The 22,576-nt window shown below is 36.4% G+C and overlaps 1 protein-coding gene and 1 pseudogene across 1 annotated transcript; both read right to left on the reverse strand.

Annotated features, from left to right (window-relative positions):
* Nucleotides 1-4,054: 4,054 nt before the first annotated feature.
* Nucleotides 4,055-5,000, reverse strand: LOC138157234 (olfactory receptor 2D2-like; annotated as a pseudogene).
* Nucleotides 5,001-19,781: 14,781 nt separating this feature from the next.
* On the reverse strand, nt 19,782-20,726 carry LOC138157235 (olfactory receptor 2D2-like). The gene has a single exon (XM_069082800.1). It carries the CDS (start codon nt 20,715-20,717, stop codon nt 19,782-19,784), a length of 936 nt encoding a protein of 311 aa, XP_068938901.1. The 5' UTR covers nt 20,718-20,726.
* Between the last annotated feature and the right edge of the window lie 1,850 nt (nt 20,727-22,576).

Genomic DNA, 22,576 nt, shown 5'->3' on the forward strand with positions numbered 1-22,576 from the left:
TAACTCCCCCGAATTCTGCATTTTAATTCATGTCCTTCCACAGATATACATTTATTGAGGAGAAGGGGCTCGTGAACATTTTGGGCTACAAGCCTGCTATAAATGAACAGTCCCCATTTTAGTCCCTATCTTAGTTGGTCTAGTCATAGCAGGTTCAGCAGCAGTGAGACTTGGAGAGCCAAATCTCCTACTTGGAAACCGTCCTAGATTCCCTGGACGAAGTGGTTCTCCAAAACCGCTGAGGTTTAGACCTCCTGTTTCTCAAGCAAGGTGGCCTTTGTATGGCTCTTGGAGAAACCTGCTGTTTTTATGTCAACCACTCCGGGGTGCTTCAGGAATCTCTGGCTACTGTATGTCAATGTTTGGCTGACAGAGAGGCTCATCATCAACAATCTGTGTCTTGGTACCAATTTTTTTATTTTAACTGGTCCCCCTGGCTCACATCACTTGTAACTTCCCTTATAGGACTATTTGCTTTGTTGTCATTGGGATTGCTATTGACTCCCTGCCTTATTAACTGCCTAATTACCTATGTTAGACAAAGGATTCAAGCTGTTAAGCTGTTTGCCCTTCAAACTGCATATGTCCCCTATGCCCCTGGACTCAGATGAGTCCAAGATACAACTATGAACCAGTAAAAAGGGGGGAGTGAAGTGCCCACCAGAAATTGTACACTAGAGCCCCCTTAAACCTGCTACAGGGAATCCCTACTGGGGTCCTTGGAAACCACCTAATAGGCTCCAATAGTAAAGAAATGTTTCACCTGTGTTGCTAAAAACATGCCACAGATTCCCATGGATTCAGGTCTGTTTCACTTCAGTAGAAATAATACTAAGGCTTTGTTTCAATAAGAGTAATACTGAGAATGTTTTGCTTCATAAGAATAATACTTAGAAAGCTCCACTTCAATGAAAACAATGCTAACCCCTTAGAAACATATTCTGTTGCCAGAAATCACATTGTCTATAAAATTATGTCTAACAGAAAGCTCAAGACTGTCTTTCCATCTGAGAGGCAGTCCCGGCCGGTTAATAAACACTCCTATCAAATTATAATTGGCCTAGCTGTCCTGTTTGATCTCGCTGTCCATTACACTACATGCATACATATGTATGTATACATATATATACATATATATTCCCTTCAACTATCCTCATACTGAGAACAGTCTTATGAGTTACAATGATCATTTTTCTATGTAGGAATGTAAATAATTCAACTTTAACAAATTCCTTATGATTTCTTTTTCCTGTTTACCTTCTCATGCTTCTCTTGCTTCTTGTATTTGAAAGTCAAATTTTCTGTTTAGCTCTGTTTTTTTCATCAAGAATGCTTGGAAATCTTCTATTTCACTGAATGACCATATTTTCCCCTGTAGCATTATACTCAGTTTTGCTGGGTAGGTGATTCTTGGTTTTAATCCTAGCTCCTTTGACCTCTGGAATATCATATTCCAAGCCCTTTAATCCCTTAATAAAGAAGCTGCTAGGTCTTGTGTTATCCTGATTGTGTTTCCACAATACTCAAATTTTTTTCTTCCTGACTGCTTGCAGTATTTTCTTCTTGATCTTGGAATTCTGGAATTTGGCTACAATATTCCTAGGAGTTTTCTTTGGGGATTTTTTTTCAAGATGCAATTGGTGAATTCTTTCAATTTCTATTTTACCCTCCGGTTCTAGAATATCAGGGCAATTTTGCTTGATAATTTCTTAAAAGATGGTGTCTAGGCTCTTTTTTGATCAGGCTTTCAGGTAGTGCAATGATTTTTAATTATCTCTCCTGGATCTATTTTTTAGGTCAGTGGTTTTTCCAATGAGATATTTCACATTGCCTTCAATTTTTTCATTTGTCTGGATCTGTTTTATAGTATCTTAGTTTTGCATAAAGTCATTAGCTTCCAATTGCTCCAATCTAATTTTGAAGGAATTATTCTCTCCAGTAAGTTTTGAGATTCCTTTTCCATCTGGCAAATTTGGCTCTTTAAGGCATTCTTCTCCTCCCTGGCTTTTTGGGCCTCTTTTGCCATTTGAGTTAGTCTATTTTTTAAGGTGTTATTTTCTTCTATGTATTTTTGGTTTTCCTTTAGCAGGCTGTTAACTCACTTTTCATTATTTTCTTGCATCATTCTCATTTCTCTTCCCAATTTTTCCTCCACTTTTCTTACTTGGTTTTCAAAATTCTTCTTGAGCTCTTTCATGACCTGTGACTAATTCATATTTTTCTTGGAGGCCTTTGATGCAGGAGTTCTGACTTTTCTGCCTTCCTCCCACTCCATGCCTTGATCCTTTTTGTCCCCCCAAAAAGGATTCTATGGTCTTCTTGTGCTTCCTCTGCTTGCTTATATTACCAGCCTATTACTTGATTTTTGAGCTCTTTCCCACAGTAGAACTCTACTTCTAAAGTAGAGAGAGCTTTGTCACAAATTGCTGGGGTTTTCTCAGTTGCTGGAGCTATTGGGAGGGTGCCCTCTCTACAGACACCACAAGCTCTGGCTCACTGGCCACACACCCCAAGACCACTATCCAATATTGCAATCCAGATTCAAGCAGGTTAAAGCAAGAGTGATTACCCTCTGAATTTCACTTGGTCCCCCTATTATATGCAGTCCAGGAGCTCTGGAGGTAGCCATGCAGCCTGGTGCTGTGCTCCACTGCTTCTCACCCTGGGAACAGGGGCCAGACTGTGTTCTTCCATCCCCCCCCTATTCCAACAGATTTCCATACTGACCTTTTACTTTGTCTTTGGCGTTTATGGGTTGAGAAATCTGGAAACCACCATAGCTACTGATGATTCACTCTTCTGAAGTCTGCTTGGGGCCTTCCACTAGTCGGGGTCACCCTGGGGCCAGACCTGGGCTTGGTGCTCAGTGTGGTGTGATAGGCCCTTCCTGTCCACATGCCGGGCTTCCTTCCACAGGAGATTTGTTTCTCTCTGTCACTTTGTGGGTTCTGTGCCTCTAAAGTTTGTTTAGAATAATTTTTTTACATGTATTGGAAGTGATTAGAGCAGGAGCTCATGCCAAGTTTTGTTTCTACTCCGCCATCTTCCCCACTCACTTTGTTACAAAGGGTTGACCAAATGACAGGGGAAAAGATACATATAATCATAAATATAAGTCAGAGGTGTCAAATACACAGTCCATAGGCCATTCATGGCCTGGAATCTCCCAAATGCCACTAGAATGAGTTTAAAGTGTAATTAGGAAATACATAATAAAATAAAGTACAATAAAACACAGTTAACTGTTGCTGTATTGTTCGATGATGTCTGATTCTTCATGGTACTATTTGGGTTTTCTTCAGAAAGATACTGGAGTCATTTGCATTTCCTTCTCCAGCTCATTTTCAGATGAGGAATTGAGACAAACAGGGTTAAGAGATTGGCCCAGAGTCACACAGCTAGTAAGTGTCTGAGGGCAGATTTGAATTCATGAAGATGAGTCTTCCTGACTTCATATACATACATACATACATACATGTACATACATATATACACAGACATATATGTATCTCAATAGAATAACAAAAAACTGTGCATTCAGCAGAAAATGCATTTCTACAAATACAGTCATTCCATGAAGAAGTATAATGGCACTATAGCTTTACACATTTTGAACACTGTATTTCTATTAAAAACAATCAACATAAAGTTAGTTTTCTCATTTGTTTTGTGAGTGGATCTCCCTATCAGCCTCCCAAAGATGAGTATCTTTCTTTATTCTTAGGAATGCTTACTTCATATGTGTCTCTGTCTCCAAAAGTCCATTACAGAATATTTGATGACTATGATACTGTCATACTAATTAGAGTATTTCTCAAGTTCTCCAAATTAGCATGATTCCACCCAAGTTTCCAGAGGGGTAAATCTCTACATTTCTCCCTTTGCTTCAGACCTAAGACAGTTATATAATAGGTAACCATCCTATGCATGTATAACAATATAAATATGAATCACTGCCTCCTAATCCTGATGATAAGAGGTCAGTTTTTCTAGGAGATGAAAGACTAATATTGGAAGAATAAGATAATGTCATATTCAACGAGAGGTGAGAGAATCAGGTTCTGCAGAATGGTGTCTTGTTGGCTGCATTCCAGAATGCCCTCTTCCCATCTTTGTTCCTCAAGCTGTATATGAGGGGATTAAGCATAGGATTTACCACAGCATAGAACACAGATATCATCTTCTCTAGTTCCTGTGAAGACTTAGGTGTCATGTAGTTGATGATTGCTCCTCCATAAAAAAAGGATGACCACAATTAGGTGGGAGCCACAGGTGGAGAAGGCCTTCAGTCTCCCAGATACCGTCTTCATCCTCACCATGGACACTATGATAAATATATATGAGATCAAGATCAAGAGCAAAGGTGTAACTATAATCACTACACCCACAAGGAAAATGATCATTTCTGCTCTATGAGTGTCTGCAGATGCCACAACAAGAATGGCTGGGGCCTCACAGAAGTAATGAGAAATTTTATTGTTTCCTTGGTAAGGGAGGCTTAGTACAAATGTATTATCCACCAAGGATACAACAAAGCCACTGGACCAGCACCCTAAGGCCATGAAAATACACTTTCTCCATGACATGATGAGGGGATAGTGCATGGGGTCACAGATTGCCAAGTACCGATCATAAGACATCACACCTAATAAGGCACACTCTGTACATCCAAAGAACAGGAAGAGAAAATGTTGAGCTGCACAGCCTGTGAAAGAAATTAATTTCTTACTAGATAACATGTGAATCAGAGTTTGGGGAATAGTGGTAGTTGAGAAGCAGAGGTCAGACAAAGATAAATTACAGAGGAAAAAATACATGGGTATATGGAGCTGTGAGTCAAACAGAACCAAGGAGGTGAGGAGCAGGTTTCCAAGTATGGTGCCCAAGTAGACCGCCAGGAAGAACACAAAGAGCAGCCGCTGAGTCTGAGAGTCATCAGAAAGTCCCAAAAGGAAGAATTCTGTCACCCAGGTCTGGTTGGTCTGGTTCATGCTCACTTTGCTTCTTTATAAAGGCGTCAAGAGATATGAGATGTTGAGATGTAGCCTGGAGAATCATAGAACCTTAGCTCGGGAAGGACCTTAAAAGTTATCTAGTGTAACTTTCAACCATCAATAGCTGCCTTAATGTGTGGTTATTTAATATAGCCACTGAAAGTAATGCCCTATATCACAAGGAACATATTCTATGTTGGAGATAGTACTGTTAGAAAAATGCTTCCCTAAATTGAGGTGAAATGTTTTATCCTGTATTGTCAGTTCTGCCAATACTCACAGATCTGTACTACAAAACACCAAATTATACAAAATCACACAATCAGAAACATAAGACTTATGGGGGCGGGGAGGAATAGGGTTAGGGCTACAACACGCAAAACTTTCATAAGTTACATAAAAATAGGAAACCAATAAAAACAATAGCATAGTTTAAAACAATAATAGCATAAAAATAAATTAACAATAGCATATACATGTTAAATGATCAAAATGCATAAACACTACAATGTATAATTCCATTTTTTATTTCTGCGAGCTCCTAGGAGGACTGTACCCTGGGTCCAACAGGTTGGCAAATTCGAATTCTGAGGCTGAGGGCCGTGAGTAGGAACATGGAAGGACGATGGCAAATCATGTGGGTGAGGACCAGCTTTTACAATCCACTGGTCCTCCTGTACCAGAATATATAAACTTAATATGGCACTTCACCTAGAAGTTTGCTTGAAAAAGACCTGGAATTTGCTGGCAGAAGAGTGTGCCAGCGTGTTATTTGCAAGTTATTTTGAAGTGGTTCTATTTTCTGTGTACTTGATGAAATTGTGCATAATCAAATGTGAAATTCTCAAATTGCTCCCTACTATAACACTTTGGAATAAAATCAATTTTTAAATCAGTGTTTTAGTAGAAAGAACTATACTATAATTTCCATGAATTGATCTCTATTACATCCTCTAGAGTAACACAAACTAAATCCAGCTCATTGTTCCAGAGGTTAAGAACTGAGCCCTACAATCTGTATGTAGTCTGGTTATAACACAATTCAATATATTTTAGCTCATTTTGTCATCAATGATATATTTAACTTAATACAGTCTAGTATTATTAGTTTTGTTTACCTACAGTCGATTCATTCATATTGAGCTTGTAATTAAACTCAATAATAAGTCTCGAGTTCTTTCTCCCATTAATACTAAACTGAATCTTTCTATTTCTGAACTTTTGCAGATTTAAAAAAAATCCTTAAATTGTAGGGCTTTGTATTTAGCCTTGCTAATGTTCATCTTATATCATCTTATCGTCTCTTCCCTATAAGAATTCAATGACCTAGAGGGAAACACCATTAACCAAAGTATAATTGGATTTCTATTGTCCTTTTACTTAAAGACAAGAGAAAACTTAAAGGAATGGTTGACTTGGAGAAGATAGAACTAGCTTGACAATTACTCCTATTTTCTTGGACAAAAATTTGTCCTTTGAAAGAGTAGGTTGTTTTACTGAAAGAGTTAAATTGCATAGAGCTACTCTTTGGATTTGAAAGAAAATATCAGAACATTTTGGGGAATAGTAAGATGCTCTTAAGCTACACATGTTGGAAGACATTCTCTTATAAAGAGAAACATCATGCATCAGAATTTGGCATCAAATTTTGACCCTAAAAAAATTCTTACTTTAACTGGTATGCATGGTCCAGCTCAAAATAGTAGTAGCATCATGAGTTGAAAACCCGCATGAAAAATAGAAATTTGTCAAAATGTGTGAAGTCTTCTATTTGGGAGATGGTGACACTTCTTGTTTAAATCACCTTTGTAAGAGAAAGAATTCTATCTTGCACAGTGATGAGACAGGTTGTATAAAATTCCTATTAAAAAGAGACAGTATGATTTAGAGGATAGAGAGCTGTCCCCAGCAGCAGAAGAACTGGAGTTCAAGTCCTGACTGTAATTCATACTGACCCTGGGCATAACATTTCATCCAGGGGGTGAAATAAAAAATGAATATGGCACTTTAAAAAATTAATAAAATTAATATGGCACTGACCCTGGCACAACATTTCATCAACACCTCCAGGGAGTTCTCTAAGACTGTGTTTTAGAGAAACTATCAATCTGCTTTGGTACAGGAATTTCCTGGTCAAGAATTTCTACACAGATGAATTTACTTATTCAGTTCACAAATGAAAGAAAAATGGTGGGTAGATGGATGAAGTACTAATCACATTTTAGGGAATCTACCATACTAAATAGAAGAGGTAGTTCCATTGGAAACTGAAAGGATACCTCCATAAAATATAACTATGTAATGCTTTGTTCCCACTTAAAATGCTTAGCCTTGCTGACAAATTTATGCATGTGTATGTCATCTTTGTTATGTCATCTCTGCTCATTTTTAACAGTAACCTTTTATCCGTCACTTTGATTTTCTATACCAAAAATTGGCATAAAAAGAAAAATATGATCTGTTGTCTATTTCTGTTCAGTCTGTGAGCTAAGAATGATTTTTACCTTTTTAAATAACATTCAAGATTTAAATTGTTTTACATTTTAAATTATGTTAAAAATTTTAATTATAAAATTATCTTTATGGAAATGCCAACTAAAACATACATGAGCATCAATTGAAAGCTCTATTTTCAAGTTTTTGGATTACAGAGAACATAGAACAGCCCTTTTACCTATTAACTTTTTCTATTGGTCTCTATCACCATGAAAAAAATTGACAAATTCATCTTCTTTATGGCGAATATTAAAATACTTGACAATAGCTATCCTGTCCCAATTCTAAGTCATCTCTGCTCTCTAAGCTTTCAAAGAGATTTCAGTTTGTCCTCACATGAAAGGCTACAACCCCCCTCATCTCCAATACCATCTTATGAGCATGTTCTGCTAGTCAATGATTTTCTCAAAAGTGATACCTAGAACTGTACAAAACACTCATGAATTGATCAGACCAAAGAATGGACCTGGAGGAATATAATCTCTCTTCCTTTGTCCACTACTACATAATATTTACCTGGTAGGAATAGTTACCCTCCAAAATTCCTTGTGATATTCACAAGAATATTATAAGAAACTTTTCAAACTTCCTAGATGAAAATTGTTATATTCAGTGGCATTCCTAGGATCTAGCCATCTAGCAACACTGTCAAAAATAGAAATAATAGCTCTCCTATTATGACTCCTTCTTGATGAAGTTCTATTAGTTCTTAGATGTCATTCATCTTTCTAAGTGCTCATAACAATCAAGTTAATATTTGAAAATGCTCGTTATTGGTAAAGCACAAATGGATTCCTATTGATGGGGAAGTGGTGTAAGGAAAGGAGAATATTAGAGCAGCCAATTCCCTATAATTTTATCTCTTTTGTCCCCCTACTTTTTAGAGGACACAAATAATCAGAAATCCACAAAGGGAATTCTCAGGATTCACCATGGCAAATTTTGAGTTCTTTGACAAGGATGAATTGATAGGTGCTAGATTAAAACATTGAGGATCTGTGGGTATGGAAGACTAAGGTTGTAAGAGATGAGTGATATCAGAGAAATAGCATTTCCTTGAGATACCAGATTGTGATTCTATAATCACTGGACTAGGAGATTGCCAGTAGATAGTAAACAGTTTGATGAGGTATATTACTTTAAGCCTTTGGGTTCCAGAAGAGTTCTCTGGGTTAGGTTCCCTTCTGCCTCCTATAACAAGAGATAACAGAATTGTCTTATTCTTCATTTTCCCCTAGGGATGTGAGTTTTAAGGGAGATATTTACTAGATGCATTTGAATCTCTTCTCAGGGTCAGACTTATTTCTAAAAACAAAATGGATCAATGATCTTCATGTCTCTGACCTTGTCCATCACACTGTCATCAGAGCTATAGAGTTGATTAATATAACCCCAGAGAGAAGTACATGAGTTCTGTCTGAGATCAGTTGTTTTCATTGGTATCCATGCCTAGAGTTTCTCTCCTCTCCAATTTGTCCTTCACATTGCTATCAGTCATATTCCTAGAGGATCAGTATGACTGTATCTTCTGCTGCATAAATTCTAGTGGTTCTCTCAAATAGGCATTCCTTTATTTCTCACTTAAAATCCTTCACAACCAATTCCCACCTATGTTCCCAGGCTTATTATATATTGCCCTCCAGATTTTAGTGCTTGCTGTTACTTATACATGATATTCATCTCCTAGCTTCCATCTTTTCACAGAATATCTTCTATGGCAAGATTGCACTCCCTACTCTTCTATATCTCTAGAAACCCTCAAATTCCCTCAGAACTTAGCTAAAAATTCCACCTTTTACATGAAATTTGCCTGAGAAAGATTTAGGGGCCCTGAAAAGGACAGAATTAGAGATCTATGCCACCACCCAAACCCACAGGTGCACACTGAAACCTGCTGACATCCACCATAGTTGAATAGCCCAAGGATTAAATTCATAATTTCTTCCTTAAATCCCTAATTTCTGTAAAGCCATGTTTATGTTATCTTTCTAATTCCAGTATGAGGTCTGATTGTTTTTTTCCTGAGTGATTCTGGGGGATTAACTCCCTCAGGGCACAGGGTTTGCCTCTTTCTGGTCATATACCTGGGAATGATAATTCCATTCCATACTAGCTACCATGATAAAATGAAATGATTAAATGGATCCCTCAATATCTTGCCCCCAGAGTCATGAAAGTGTGTATTTATATAATATTCAAAAGTCTCACCTGCTTTAGAGAAAGTCACTCTTTCATACAAGTCATTACCCCAATCTCAACTCCATGCCATTTTCTGAGGACCTAGTGCTGTTGATGGGAGAAACAGATCTAACAGGGAAGTCTCCTGTACAGAGTCATTTCCAAGAGAAAACATTGGCAAATAAAATATGGTTGACAAGAGATACTGAAACAGAGACAAAGACATAGAAATTCTAAATCCAAATCTACTCAACAACACTCACATTTAAGTATGCATCTTCAAGTAGCCCCTTAGTGTTACCCCTTCTCTATAACCTCATATTCTTACCTGAAAGACAGAAAACACTAGGAAAGAATCTCATATTCATAAAGATACTCCAAATATGGAAGATAGAATAAATGCATGAAAAATAGCTGCTGGGTTGGGAAGATGGAAACTTCAGGTAACAAATACTAAAGCATTGTTTTTCTTGACAGGAACAGGGTTTGGAGGAGAAGGGGAAGAGGGATAAAGTAGATTAAATACTTCCTTCCCCCAAACAAGTCTCCTTGGTTCTGAGGACTTGGTTTTCAAACAAGAACTGTTCCTATGAGGACAAAGCTAGTTACATAGTCTGTAGTCTGGAGATAGTCTCTGGAACATTTCACGTGCTCCAGAGAATAGATGAGGAAGTGAATATTTCTTTTCTATGTAGTTCTCTTTCAGGTGGAAACAAGAAGTATGATTTATTGCAAGTAATTAAAATGTAAATCTTCAGCTCCAAAATTTCAATCTACTCTTTTCTCCCCTTCTAATATTCTCTTCAGCAATGCTGGTAGTTGTGTCAATGTGTGATTGAGTATCCAGATATGGCACCTATTCATTTTTTTGGCATGCTGTAAGAAATGAGATTATTAGTTTATGAGAGCATGTGAGATCCTTATCCTTTATTTCTAGGTTTGTTTTACCCAGAAATAAATGTTAATTTAATGTCCAACAGCATATTAACTAATGGAATGTTATGACTTGGTGCCTGGTTATATTAAAATATCTTGAATGATAAGTTAGAAATTAAATATCTTGGACTTGGATACACACAGGTCATCTAGATCAAATCAAAATATAACTAGCCTGCATTCCTTTCCCTTCACCTAATATTTCATATGTTATGCTTCATGATTTGACACAGACTGTCCTCCATGCTTAGAATGATTCCCCATCACAACATTTTGGGATCACTAACTCCCTTCCAGAGTCAATCAAAGTAGAATCTTCATCAAGAGGTCTTCTGATCATCCCTATTTGTTAGTAATCACCATATTAACATATATTTTTGCCATATTACCATTATGAATTTTTCTGTAAAATCTGAGAAGGTATATTCTCCTAGTATAATGTCAGATCCTCAAGGACAGGCTACTCACATTTGTGTTTATACCCCCAATTCTTAGTACTATGCTTTGCATATTCTAGTTACTTTATAAATGATTATTGATTGATTGACTGACTGATAAGTGGTGATCAAGGCTATGCTTGAAGATCTTCAATGGGAAATTCATCATGTCATGTGACAACTCAGTTAATTATTGAACAACTGTATTATTAGATTTTGTTCTTATATTGAGCTAAAGTCTGCTTCCATATGACTTTTATCAGAAGTTCTTTCTGCTTCTACTGATATAATCATATGATTTTTAAAATTTTTACTATTGATGTAATCAATTATATTAATAGCTTTCCTTATGTTAAATCATTGCTACATTCATGGTATAAATTCCATTTGATCATAATGTATAATCTTTGTGATAAGTTATTGTAATATTTTAGCTAGCATTTTATTTAGGCTTTTTGCATCCATGTTCATAAATGAAATTGGTCTATAATTTTCTATTTCTATTTTTAGTCTTCCTGATATAGGTATCAGCACCATGTTTGTTTCAGAAAAGGAGCTTGGTAGGAACGCTTCTTTGGCTCTTATTCCAAACAATTTATTTAATATTGGAATTAGTTGATCTTTAAAGGTTTGATAGGATGGGCAGAGCCAAGATGGCAGAGTAGAAGCACAAACTTGGTGCAGGCTCCCCTCCAATCACTTTCAATACATGTAAAAAAAATGTCTCTAAACAAACTTTAGAGCTACAGAACCCACAAAGAGACAAAAAGAAACAAAGCTCCCACTGAAAGAGTCCTGGCAGGCAGACAGAAAGGATCTATCACACCAGGCTGGGAGTTGAGCACAGCCTCACGTGAGCTGTGTGGTTCCCAGCCCCATGGTGGTCCCAACCAGCTGTGGGCATGGAGCAGACTTCAGGAGAGACACAGCAGCTGTGGCAGTTTCCAGAATTATCAACCCATAAATGCAAAAAAGAAATTAAAAGGTCAGTGTGGAACTTTGTGGGAACAGGGGGACTGAGAGCAAGGTTCAGCCCCTGCACCCAGGGTGAGAAGTAGCGGAGGTGAGGCAGCTGTGCAGCCTCCATTGCCTGGCTGTCTCAGGAGCTCCTGGCTTGCAGATTGCAGGGGGAACAAGCGACCATGCAGAGGGTAATCACTCTTGCTTTAACCTGCTTGGATCTGGATCACGGTCTTGGGTGGTGGTCCTGGTGTGTGTGACCAGTGAGCCAAAGCTTGTGGTGTCTGTAGAGAGGGCATCCAACTAATAGCTCCAGCAGATGCAAAAACCCCAGCAATTTGGGACAAAGCTCTCTCTATTATGGAAGCAGAGTTCTACTGTGGCAAAGAGCTCAAAAGTAAAATAATTGACTGCCAAGATGACCAAGTCCAGGAAATATAATCAAACCATAGATTCCTTTTTGGGGACAAAAAGGATCAAGGCATTGAGCAGGAGGAAGACAGCAAAGTCAGAACTCCTGCATCAAAAGCATCCAAGAAAAATATGAACTGCTTATAGGCCATGGAGGAGCTCAAGAAGGATTTTGAAAATCAAGTAAGGAAAGGGAGGAAAAATTGGGAAGAGAAATGAGAATGATACAAGAAAATCATGAAAAGTGAGTAGACAGTCTACTAAAGGAGAGCCAAAAATACACTGAAGAACATAACACCTTAAAAATAGACTAACTCAAATGGCAAAAGAGGCTCAAAAAGGCAATGAGGAGAAGAATGCCTTAAAAAGCCAAATTTGCCAGATGCAAAAAGAATCTCAAAAGCTCAATGAGGAGAATCATTGCTTCAGAATTATATTGGAGCAAATGGAAGCTAATGACTTTATGAGAAATCAAGATGCTGTTAAACAGATCCAAACAAATGAAAGAGTAGAAGGCAATGTGAAATATCTCATGGGAAAAACCACTGACCTGGAAAATAGATCCAGGAGAGATAATTTTAAAATTATTGGACTACCTGAAAGCCATGCTCTAGATAAGAACCTAGAAATCATCCTCCAAGAAGTTCTCAAAGAAAACTGCCCTGATGTTTTAGAACCAGAGGGCAAAATAGAGATTGAAAGAATCCACCAATCACCTCCTGTAAAAGATCCCAAAAAGAAAACTCTTAGGAATATTATATCTAGATTCCAGAATTTCCAGATTAAGGAGAGAATATTATAAGCAGCTAGGAAGAAACAATTTGAATATTGTGGAAACACAATCAGGATAACCCAGGATCTGGCAGCTTCTACCCTGAGGGATCGAAGGGCTTGCAATATGATATTCCAGAGGTCAAAGGAGCTGGGATTAAAACCAAGAGTCACCTACCCAGCAAAACTGAGTATCATGTTTCAGGGGAAAATATGGTCATTCAGTGGAATAAAGGACTTTCAAGCATTCTTGTTGAAAAAAAAACAGAGTTGAATAGAAAATTTTACATTCAGATACAAGAAGCAAGAGAAGCATGAGAAGGTAAACAGGGAAAAGAAATCATAAGGAACTTATCAAAATTGAACTATTAACATTCCTCCATGGAAAAACAATAATTGTAACTTATTAAACTTTTCTCAGTAGTTAAAGGGAATAGTTATATATATATATATATATATATATACATATATATGTCTATATATGAGGGTTTATGGGCATATGTTTACAGGTATACATAGATAGAGGGCACAGGACCAATTTAACAGGAAGGGATGATACTTAAGAGGTGAAATTAAGAGGTGAGAGGGGAATATAATAAGAGGAGATGGGGAGAGACAGAATGAGGTTAACTATCTCATATAGAAGAGGCAAGAGAAAATGGTCACAATGGAGGGGAAGAATAGAAAGGCAAAAGGGAATGGGTCAACCTTATTCCCATTGAATTTGGCTCGGGGGGGGGGGAATTAAATACACACTAAATAGGGTATCTCACCCTACAGGAGAGTAGGGGGGAAGGGGATGAAAGGGGGGATTATGGAAGGGAGGGCAGGCTCGGGAGGAGGGAAGCTGGAAGCACCCACTTTTGAAAAGGGATGGGATCAAAGTAGAGAATATAACAAGTGGGAGGTGGGATATGAGGGAGGGAAATATAGTCAGTCTTTTACAATATATCTACTATGTTATTGTTTTGCATTAGCCACACATGTACAACCTATACTGAACTGCTTATCTTCCCCATAAGGGTGGGTGACAAGGGAGGAAGGGGATGAATCTGAAATTCAAAGTTTTAAAACCAAATGTTTAAATATATATACATATATATACACATTTTTATTAATACTGTTTTACATGTTATTGGGAAATAATATATACAGGCACTGGGATATAGAGATTCACTGGAAAAGTCGAAAGGGGTATGGGAGAAAATATGGGAGAGAGGAGATTGGAGGGGGGGATATCCTGTGGGACTGCTATTTTGGGGCAGTGGGTAGGGGGAAAATGGGGAGAAAATTTGTAACTCAAAATCTGGTGGAAATGAATGATGTAAATCAGAAGTTAATAAAGCATTTGAAAAAAATAGAAGGCAATGTGAAATATCTCACTGGGAAAACCACTGACCTGGAAAATAGATCCAGGAGAGATAATTTTAAAATTATTGGACTACCTGAAAGCTATGATCAAAAAAGAACCTAGAAATCATCCTCCAAGAAATTCTCAAGGAAAATTGCCCTGATGTTTTAGAACCAGAGGGCAAAATGGAGGTTGAAAGAATCCATCAATCACCTCCTTAAAAAGATCCCAAAGTGAAAACTCCTAGGAATATTATAGCCAGGTTCCGAAATTCCCAGATCCAGGAGAAAATATTACAAGCAGCCAGGGAGAAACAATTTGAATATTGTGGAAGTACAATCAGGATAACACAGGATCTGGTAGCTTCTACACTGAGGGATTGAAGGGCTTGGAATATGATATTCCAGAGGTCAAAGGAGCTGGGATTAAAACCAAGAATCACCTACCCAGCAAAACTTATTATCATATTTCAGAAGAAGAAATGGTCATTCAGTGGAATAGAGTACAAGAAGCAAGAGAAGCATGAGAAGGTAAACAGGGAAAAGAAATCATAAGGAACTTATCAAAGTTGAACTATTTACATCCCTACATGTAAAAACAATAATTGTAACTTACGAAACTTTTCTCAGTATGAGAATAGTTGAAGGGAATAGAAATGTGTGTGTGTGTTTATTCATATATACACACACATATATATGTCTATATAGGAGAGTATATGGGCTATGAATACATATGTGAATGTGTATATATGTGTACATGTATACATAGATAGAGGACACAGGACCAATTTAATAGGAAGGTATGATACTTAAAAGGTGATATTAAGAGGTGAGAGAGGAATATAATGAGAGGAGATGGGGAGAGACAGAATGGGGTAAACTATCTCATATAGAAGAAGAGGGGAAGAACAGGAAGGCAAAAGGGAATGTGTCAACCTTATTCTTAGTGAATTTGGCTTAGGGAGGGAATGACATACACATTAATATGGTATCTCACCCTACATGGGACTGGGAGGAAGGGGATGAGAGGGGGTATGATGGAAGGGAGGGCAGGCTGGGGAGGGAGGGAAGTTGGAAGCACTCACTTTTGAAAAGGGACAGGATCAAAGGAGAGAATAGAACACATGGGAGGTGGGATAGGAGGGAAGGAAATATAATCAGTCTTTTGCAATATATCCACAATGGAAATGTTTCGCATAGCTACACATGTACAACCTATACTGAATTGCTTATCTTCCCAATAAGGGTGGGTGACAAGGGAGGAAGAGAATGAATCTGGAATTCAAAGTTTTAAAATCAAATGTTTATATATATACATATACATATATACATACACTGCTATTAATATTATTTTACTTGTAATTGGGAAATAATACATATGGGCACTGGGGCATAGAGATCCACCATGCCCTACTGGAAAGTCAGAGGGAGTATGGGAGAAGATATGGGAGAGAGCAGATTGGAGGAGGGGATATTTTGGTGTGGTGGGTAGGGGGAAAATGGGGAGAAATTTTGTAACTCAAAATCTTGCAGAAATGAATGATGTAAACTAGAAGCATTCGATTAAAAAATAAAAGAGATAAACAGGGAAACTACATGATGTTAAAAGATACCAGTGATAATGAAGTAATATCCATACCAAAACTGTATGCAACAAATGCTATAGTATCCAAATTTTAAAGGAAAAGCTAAATGAATTACAAGTGGAAATAGCAAAATTAAAATAGTGGGGGACTTCTACCTTCCCCTCTCAGAACTAGATAAGTTTAACCAAATAATAAATTTTGAAAAGAATCTTAGATAAGCTGGATGTGATAGAAATCTAGAGAGAATTGAATGGGAATAGAAAGAAATATACCTTTTTCTTCACAATACGTGGTAGCCTTTATAAAAATTGCTTATGTATTAGTTCACAGAAAATTTATAGCTGAATGCAGAAAAGCAGAAATATTAAATACATCCTTTTCATATCATAATGCAACAAAAATTGTATTTAATAAGAGACCACAGAAACCCAGATTAATTATTAATTGGAAGCTAAATAACCTAATCTTGAAAAATGAATGGGTTAAAGAACAAGCCCTAAAAACAATAAATCATTTCATTGAGGAGAATAATGATAATGAGACAACACACCAAAACCTATGTGTTGCAGCAAAATCAGTAATCAGAGGAAAATTTATATCTTTAAATGCTCATATCAATAAAATTGCTAAAAATCAGATCAATAATTTTAAAATTGAGGAAGAGTAAATCAATGATTTAGGTATGATATTAAAGAAACAAGAAAAAAAAGAAGTTAAAAATCCTCAATAAACAACAACTGGGAAATCCTAAAAATTAAAGGGGAAATGACTAAAATTGAATGTAAGTAAGCCATTAATTTAAAGAATAAAACTAGGAGTTTGTTTTATGAGAAAAATCAATAAAAGAGATAAACTATTGGTTAACATGATGAAAGAGAGACAGAGAGAAGACAACCAAATCAATAGTATCAAAAGAGAAAAAGGTGAATATACCACTAATGAACATTAACTCAGAACAATTATTACTAGTTATTTTGCCCAATTATATGCTAATAAATTTAGCAATTTAAGTAAATAGAAGAATATTTGCAAGAATATAAGCAATCTAGATTGACAGAAGAGAAAATAAAATATTTAAATAAATCTGTTTTAGAAAAAGAAATTGAGCAGGGAATATAAATGGGCTTCTTAAAGAAACAGCATGGTAACTAATTGGATTTACAAATGAATTCTACCAAATACTCAAAGATTAACTAATTCTAATATTAAGCAAATTATTTGGAATAATAGGCAAATATGGAGTCCTACCAAGTTCCTTTTTTGAAACAAATACAATGCTGATACCGAAATCAAGAAGAGTAAAATCAGAAAAAGAGAATCATAGAACAATTTCACTAATGAATGTGGATGCAAAAATCTTAAATAAAATACTAGCTTGCAGGTTACAATAATATATCATAAAGATTATACATTGATATCAAGTAGGATTTATACCAAAGGTACAGAAATGGCTTACCACAAGGGAAAATAGCAACACAATTGATTATATCAATGAGAAGAGTAACAAAATCATATGATTATAGCAAAAGACACACACAAAAAACTTTTGACAAAATGTAGCACTCATTCCAATTAAAAACACTCAAAAGCATAGGTACGATGAGAAAATTCTACTTAAAACCATCAGCAAGCATTAATTGTAATGGGAACAAACTAGTAGCCTTCTCAATAAGATAAAGAGAGAAACAAGGATGTCTGTTAACATCAATATCATTCAATATTGCAAGAGAAATGCTAACAGCGATAAGAGAAGAAAAAGAAATTGAAAGAATCAGAATGGACAATGAGGTAATAAAACTATGTATTGGGGCTGCTAGGTGGCACACTGGCCTTGGAGTCAAGAGAACCTGAGTTCAAATCCAGCCCAGACACTTAACAAAACTTGCCATGTGACCTTGGGCAGGTAGCTTAACCCCAATTGCCCTGCCTTCCCCCCTGCAAAAAAAAATTTTAAATTAAACTATCTCTTTTTGCAGATGATATGATGATATACTTGAAAAATCCTAAAGATTCAACTAAAAAGCTAGTTGAAATAATAGTTTTAACAAAGTAGCAGTGTATAAAATATACCCAAATAAATCATCAGCATTTCTATATATCACCAACAAAATCCTGCAAGAAAAGACAGTAAGAAATATTCCATTTAAAGTAATGAAAGGCACCATAAAATACCTTGTATTATACTCAACAAGACAAAACCAGGAACTATATGAACATAATTATAAAACACTTTTTATACAAATAAAGTCAGATTTATATGATTGGACACATTAATTGTTGATGGCTCAGCAGAGGCAATAAAAAAGATAATTCTATCTGATTAAATCTATTCAATGCCATACCAACTTTATTACCAAAAAATATTTATTGAACTAGAAAAAATAATAACAAAATTCATTTAGGAGAATAAAAATTTCAAGAACATCAAAAGAATTAATGGGGAAAAAAATTTAAAGTAAGGAGGTTTAGCAGCACGAGAGCTTAAACTGCATTATAAGGTGGTAATGATCAAAACTATTACTGGCTAAAATTATATGAAATATCATTTCAAATCAATAATAAAAAGAGGAACATAAATTGTTCAAAATTGCTGAATGCTATGAAATTATAATGAACAAACAGCACCAGAGAAAAGCTGAGAAAATGTGCCTTCCTCCATTAATAGTATAAGCCCAGCACTATAGTTTAGCAATTCTCCATGTACTATCCAACAAGGTTGTGATATTAATTGGTTTTCCTAAACATCTCTTCCTCAAATCCCCCTGCCACTTTGTTATAAGCGGCTGCCCAATCAGTAGGGAAGTGACATATAACTAGAACTGGAGGTCAGAGGTGTCAAATATACAGTCCACAGGTCATCTGTGGCCCCATAACACTCCAGAATAATAAATAGAATTAAAATGCAATTGAGAAATATTTAATTAAAAAAATAATAAGACATGCTTAATATTACATTTTAAAACTGTCAAGAATCTTCCCATAGAAATGCTTATGTATTGAATTAATGGTGCCCATTTCAATATGACCTTGATAGCATTGATTGTAGGTAATTTATATATATATAGATATAAAATGACAAAAAAATTGTATCCAATAGAAAACATAGATATAAAATGACCAAAAAAACTGTATACAATAGAAAACATAGTCCTACAAATACAGTCTTTTCATGAGGAAATATAATGGTACTATAACTTTACCCATTTTGAACACTGTATTTCTATTAATAGTAGTCAATTTGAAGCTAGTTTTTGTTTTGCTTTTATGTGAGTAGATATTCCTATCAACCTCCCAAAGACTTGATTACCTCTGCTTACACTTAAGAATACTTACTTCATATTTGTCTCTGTCCCCTACAGTCCAATGCAGAATATTCAATGGCTATGATATTGCCATACTAATTAGACTATTTTTTCTCTTCCAAATTAGCATCTTTCCACATGAGTCTCCAGAGAGGTAAATGTATCATCTCTACATCTCTCTCTTCACCTCAGACATATGATAGGTGTACAATATGTAACCATGCCATGCATGATTACATAGTAATGTAAACATGTATTACTGGCTCCTAATTCTAGTCATAAGAAGCCAGTTTTTCCAGGAGGTTAAAGACTAAGATTAGAAGAGATAGATAACATTAAATTCAATGACAGGTGAGAGGATCAGGTTCTACAGAATGGTGTCCTATTGGCTGCATTCCTAAATGCCCTCTTCACATCTTTGTTCCTCAGGCTATATATGAGGGGATTAAGCATAGGGTTTACCACGGCATAGAACACAGATATCATCTTTTCTAGTTCCTGTGAAGACTTAGGTGTCATGTAGTTGATGATTGCTCCTCCATAAAAAAGGATGACCACAATGAGATGGGAGCCACAGGTGGAGAATGCCTTGAGTCTCCCTGAGGCTGTCTTCATTTTGATGACAGAAATTATGATACATGCATATGAGACCAGGATCAGGGACACAGGTGTTACTATAATCACTACACCCATGAGGAAAATTATCAACTCTGTTTTATGAGTATCTGCAGAAGCCAAAACCAAAAGGGCTGGGGTCTCACAGAAGAAATGAGCAATCTGATTGTCGCCCTGGAAAGGGAGGCTAAGTATAAATGTACTGTCCACCAAGGATGCAACAAGTCCACTGGACCAGCACCCTATGGCAAAAAGGCCACACACCCTCCATGTCATGATGAGTGAATAGTGCATGGGGTCACAGATTGCCAAGTACCGATCATAGGACATCACACCCAATAAAGCACACTGGGTACTTCCAAAGAATAGGAAGAGAACAACTTGAGCTGCACAGCCTGTGAAAGAAATTAATTTCTTCTTAGACAACAGGTGGATTAGAGTTTGGGGAACGGTAGTGGTTGAAAAGCAGAGGTCAGACAGAGATAAATTGCACAGGAAGAAATACATGGGTGTATGGAGCTGAGAGTCAAACAGAACCAAGGAGGTGAGGAGCAGGTTTCCAAGTATGGTGCCCAAGTAGACCGCCAGCAAGAACACAAAGAGCAGCCGCTGAGTCTGAGGGTCATCAGAAAGTCCCAAAAGGAAGAATTCTGTCACCCAGGTCTGGTTGGTCTGGTTCATGCTCACTTTGCTTCTTTATAAAGGAGTCAAGAGATATAGGATGTCAAGGTGTGGCCTAGAGAATCACAGAACCTTAGTTTGAGAAGGATGTTAAAAATTATCTAGGGCATCTTCAATGATTAATAGCTGCTCTGATATGTGGTCATTTTATATATATATATATATATATATATATATATATATATATATATATATATATTTATGGAGAGAGAGAGAGAGAGAGAAAGTAATGCCCTGTATCACAAGGAATTCATTCTATGTTGGACATCACTGTTAAAAAAATTGCTTCCCCAAACTAAGTTGAATCGTCCACCCTATATCATCAGTTTTACTAATGCTGACAAATGTGTTCTACTTAACACCAAACTGTGCAAAATCATACAGTTAAAAGCATAGAACTTATGGGGGGCAAATAGGATTAGGGCCACAAAACTCAAAAATTTCAACAGTGACATAAAAGGATATGAAACTAATAAAAACGATAACATAATTTTATAAATGTTTAATGTTTAAAATAAATAATTGATACAATAAATATTGTTGGCATTTGTGTCCACAGTTGCTGCTACTTAGCTTGTGCTCTGGGTCCAACAAGTTTGCAAATTTGAATTAAGGGTTGGGTTAAAGTATGTGGGTGAGGGCCAGCCCTATTCCTTCCGTAGCTTCTCCTACACCAGAAGATATACAATTAATATGACACTTTACCTGGAAGTGTACTTGAAAAAAACCTGGAATTTACTTGCTGAAGTGACTGTCAGGAGAGTTATAGCTTGCAAGTTGTTGTGAAGTAGTTCAGTTCTCTCTGTTTTTTAATGAAATTTGCAGAAACACATGCAAAATTCTCAACTCGTTCCCTAATATAGTAATTACTTTAGAATAAAATCATGTTTTGCAAACAAGTGCTTTAGCAGAAAGGACTGTACTATATTTTCCATGCATTGATCTCTATTACATCCTCTAAAGCAGCACAAACTAAATTTAACCCCTTGGTCAAGGAGTAAAGACCTGAACCCAACTCTCTGTATGTAGTCTGGCTATCACACAGTTCAATATATCTTTTGATCAGCATTTGATCATCAATGAAACTATATTTAGCACAGTCAAATATTATATTAGTTTTAATTACCTACAGTTGCATACATTCATATTAAGCTTATGACTTAACTCAATAACCAGTTTTAAGGTCCTTCTCCCATGAACTTTCTCCCATTAATGCTAAGTTTAATCTTACCAATTCTGTATTTTTGCAGATCATTAAAAAATAAAGTATAGGACTTCATGTTTAGCTTCACTAGTGTTCATCTTGTATCATCTTATTGTCTCTTCCCCATACAAGTACAGGGTACTATGGGAAAACAATATGAACCAGAGTGTTATTAGTTTTCCACTACTTATGTACTGGAAAACAAGAGAAAACTAAAAGGAATAGAATTGACTTGGAGGAGAAAGCAATGGTTAGACCATTATTCCTCTTTCTTGGATGATATTTTACCTTTGGCTAATAGGTTTTTTTACTAGAAGAGTTAAATTACATAAAGATCTTCCAAAGGTGTGCTTAAGAGCAACTACGAATTCTGAAAGACCTTCTCTTCTAAGGATAATCACTCTTATGGCATCAAGATTGAGCTTTCAGAATACTCAGTAAGACTCTCATCTTAACTAGTATCAGTGTTCCCGCACAATATATTGGGAGCAGCATGAATTGTAAACCCTCATGAAAAGTGAAAGGATGTCAAATTGTGTCAAGACCTCTGTTTGGGAGACATGGAGCTTCCTGTTTGAATTGCCTACATAAGAGAAAGAATCTTATCTTGTATGGTAATGAGAAAGGTTATATAAAATTCCTAATAAAGAGAGAC

The sequence above is a fragment of the Petaurus breviceps genome, unplaced genomic scaffold (genome assembly GCF_028583685.1).
Source record: "Petaurus breviceps papuanus isolate PSGF00001 unplaced genomic scaffold, PetGlider_PUasm1.0 171, whole genome shotgun sequence".
NCBI classification, from domain to species: Eukaryota; Metazoa; Chordata; class Mammalia; order Diprotodontia; family Petauridae; genus Petaurus; species Petaurus breviceps.

What these genes read in the sequence shown, in the direction of transcription:
- LOC138157235 (XM_069082800.1), bottom strand. Translation starts at nt 20,717, where the DNA reads ATGAACCAGACCAACCAGACCTGGGTGACAGAATTCTTCCTTTTGGGA.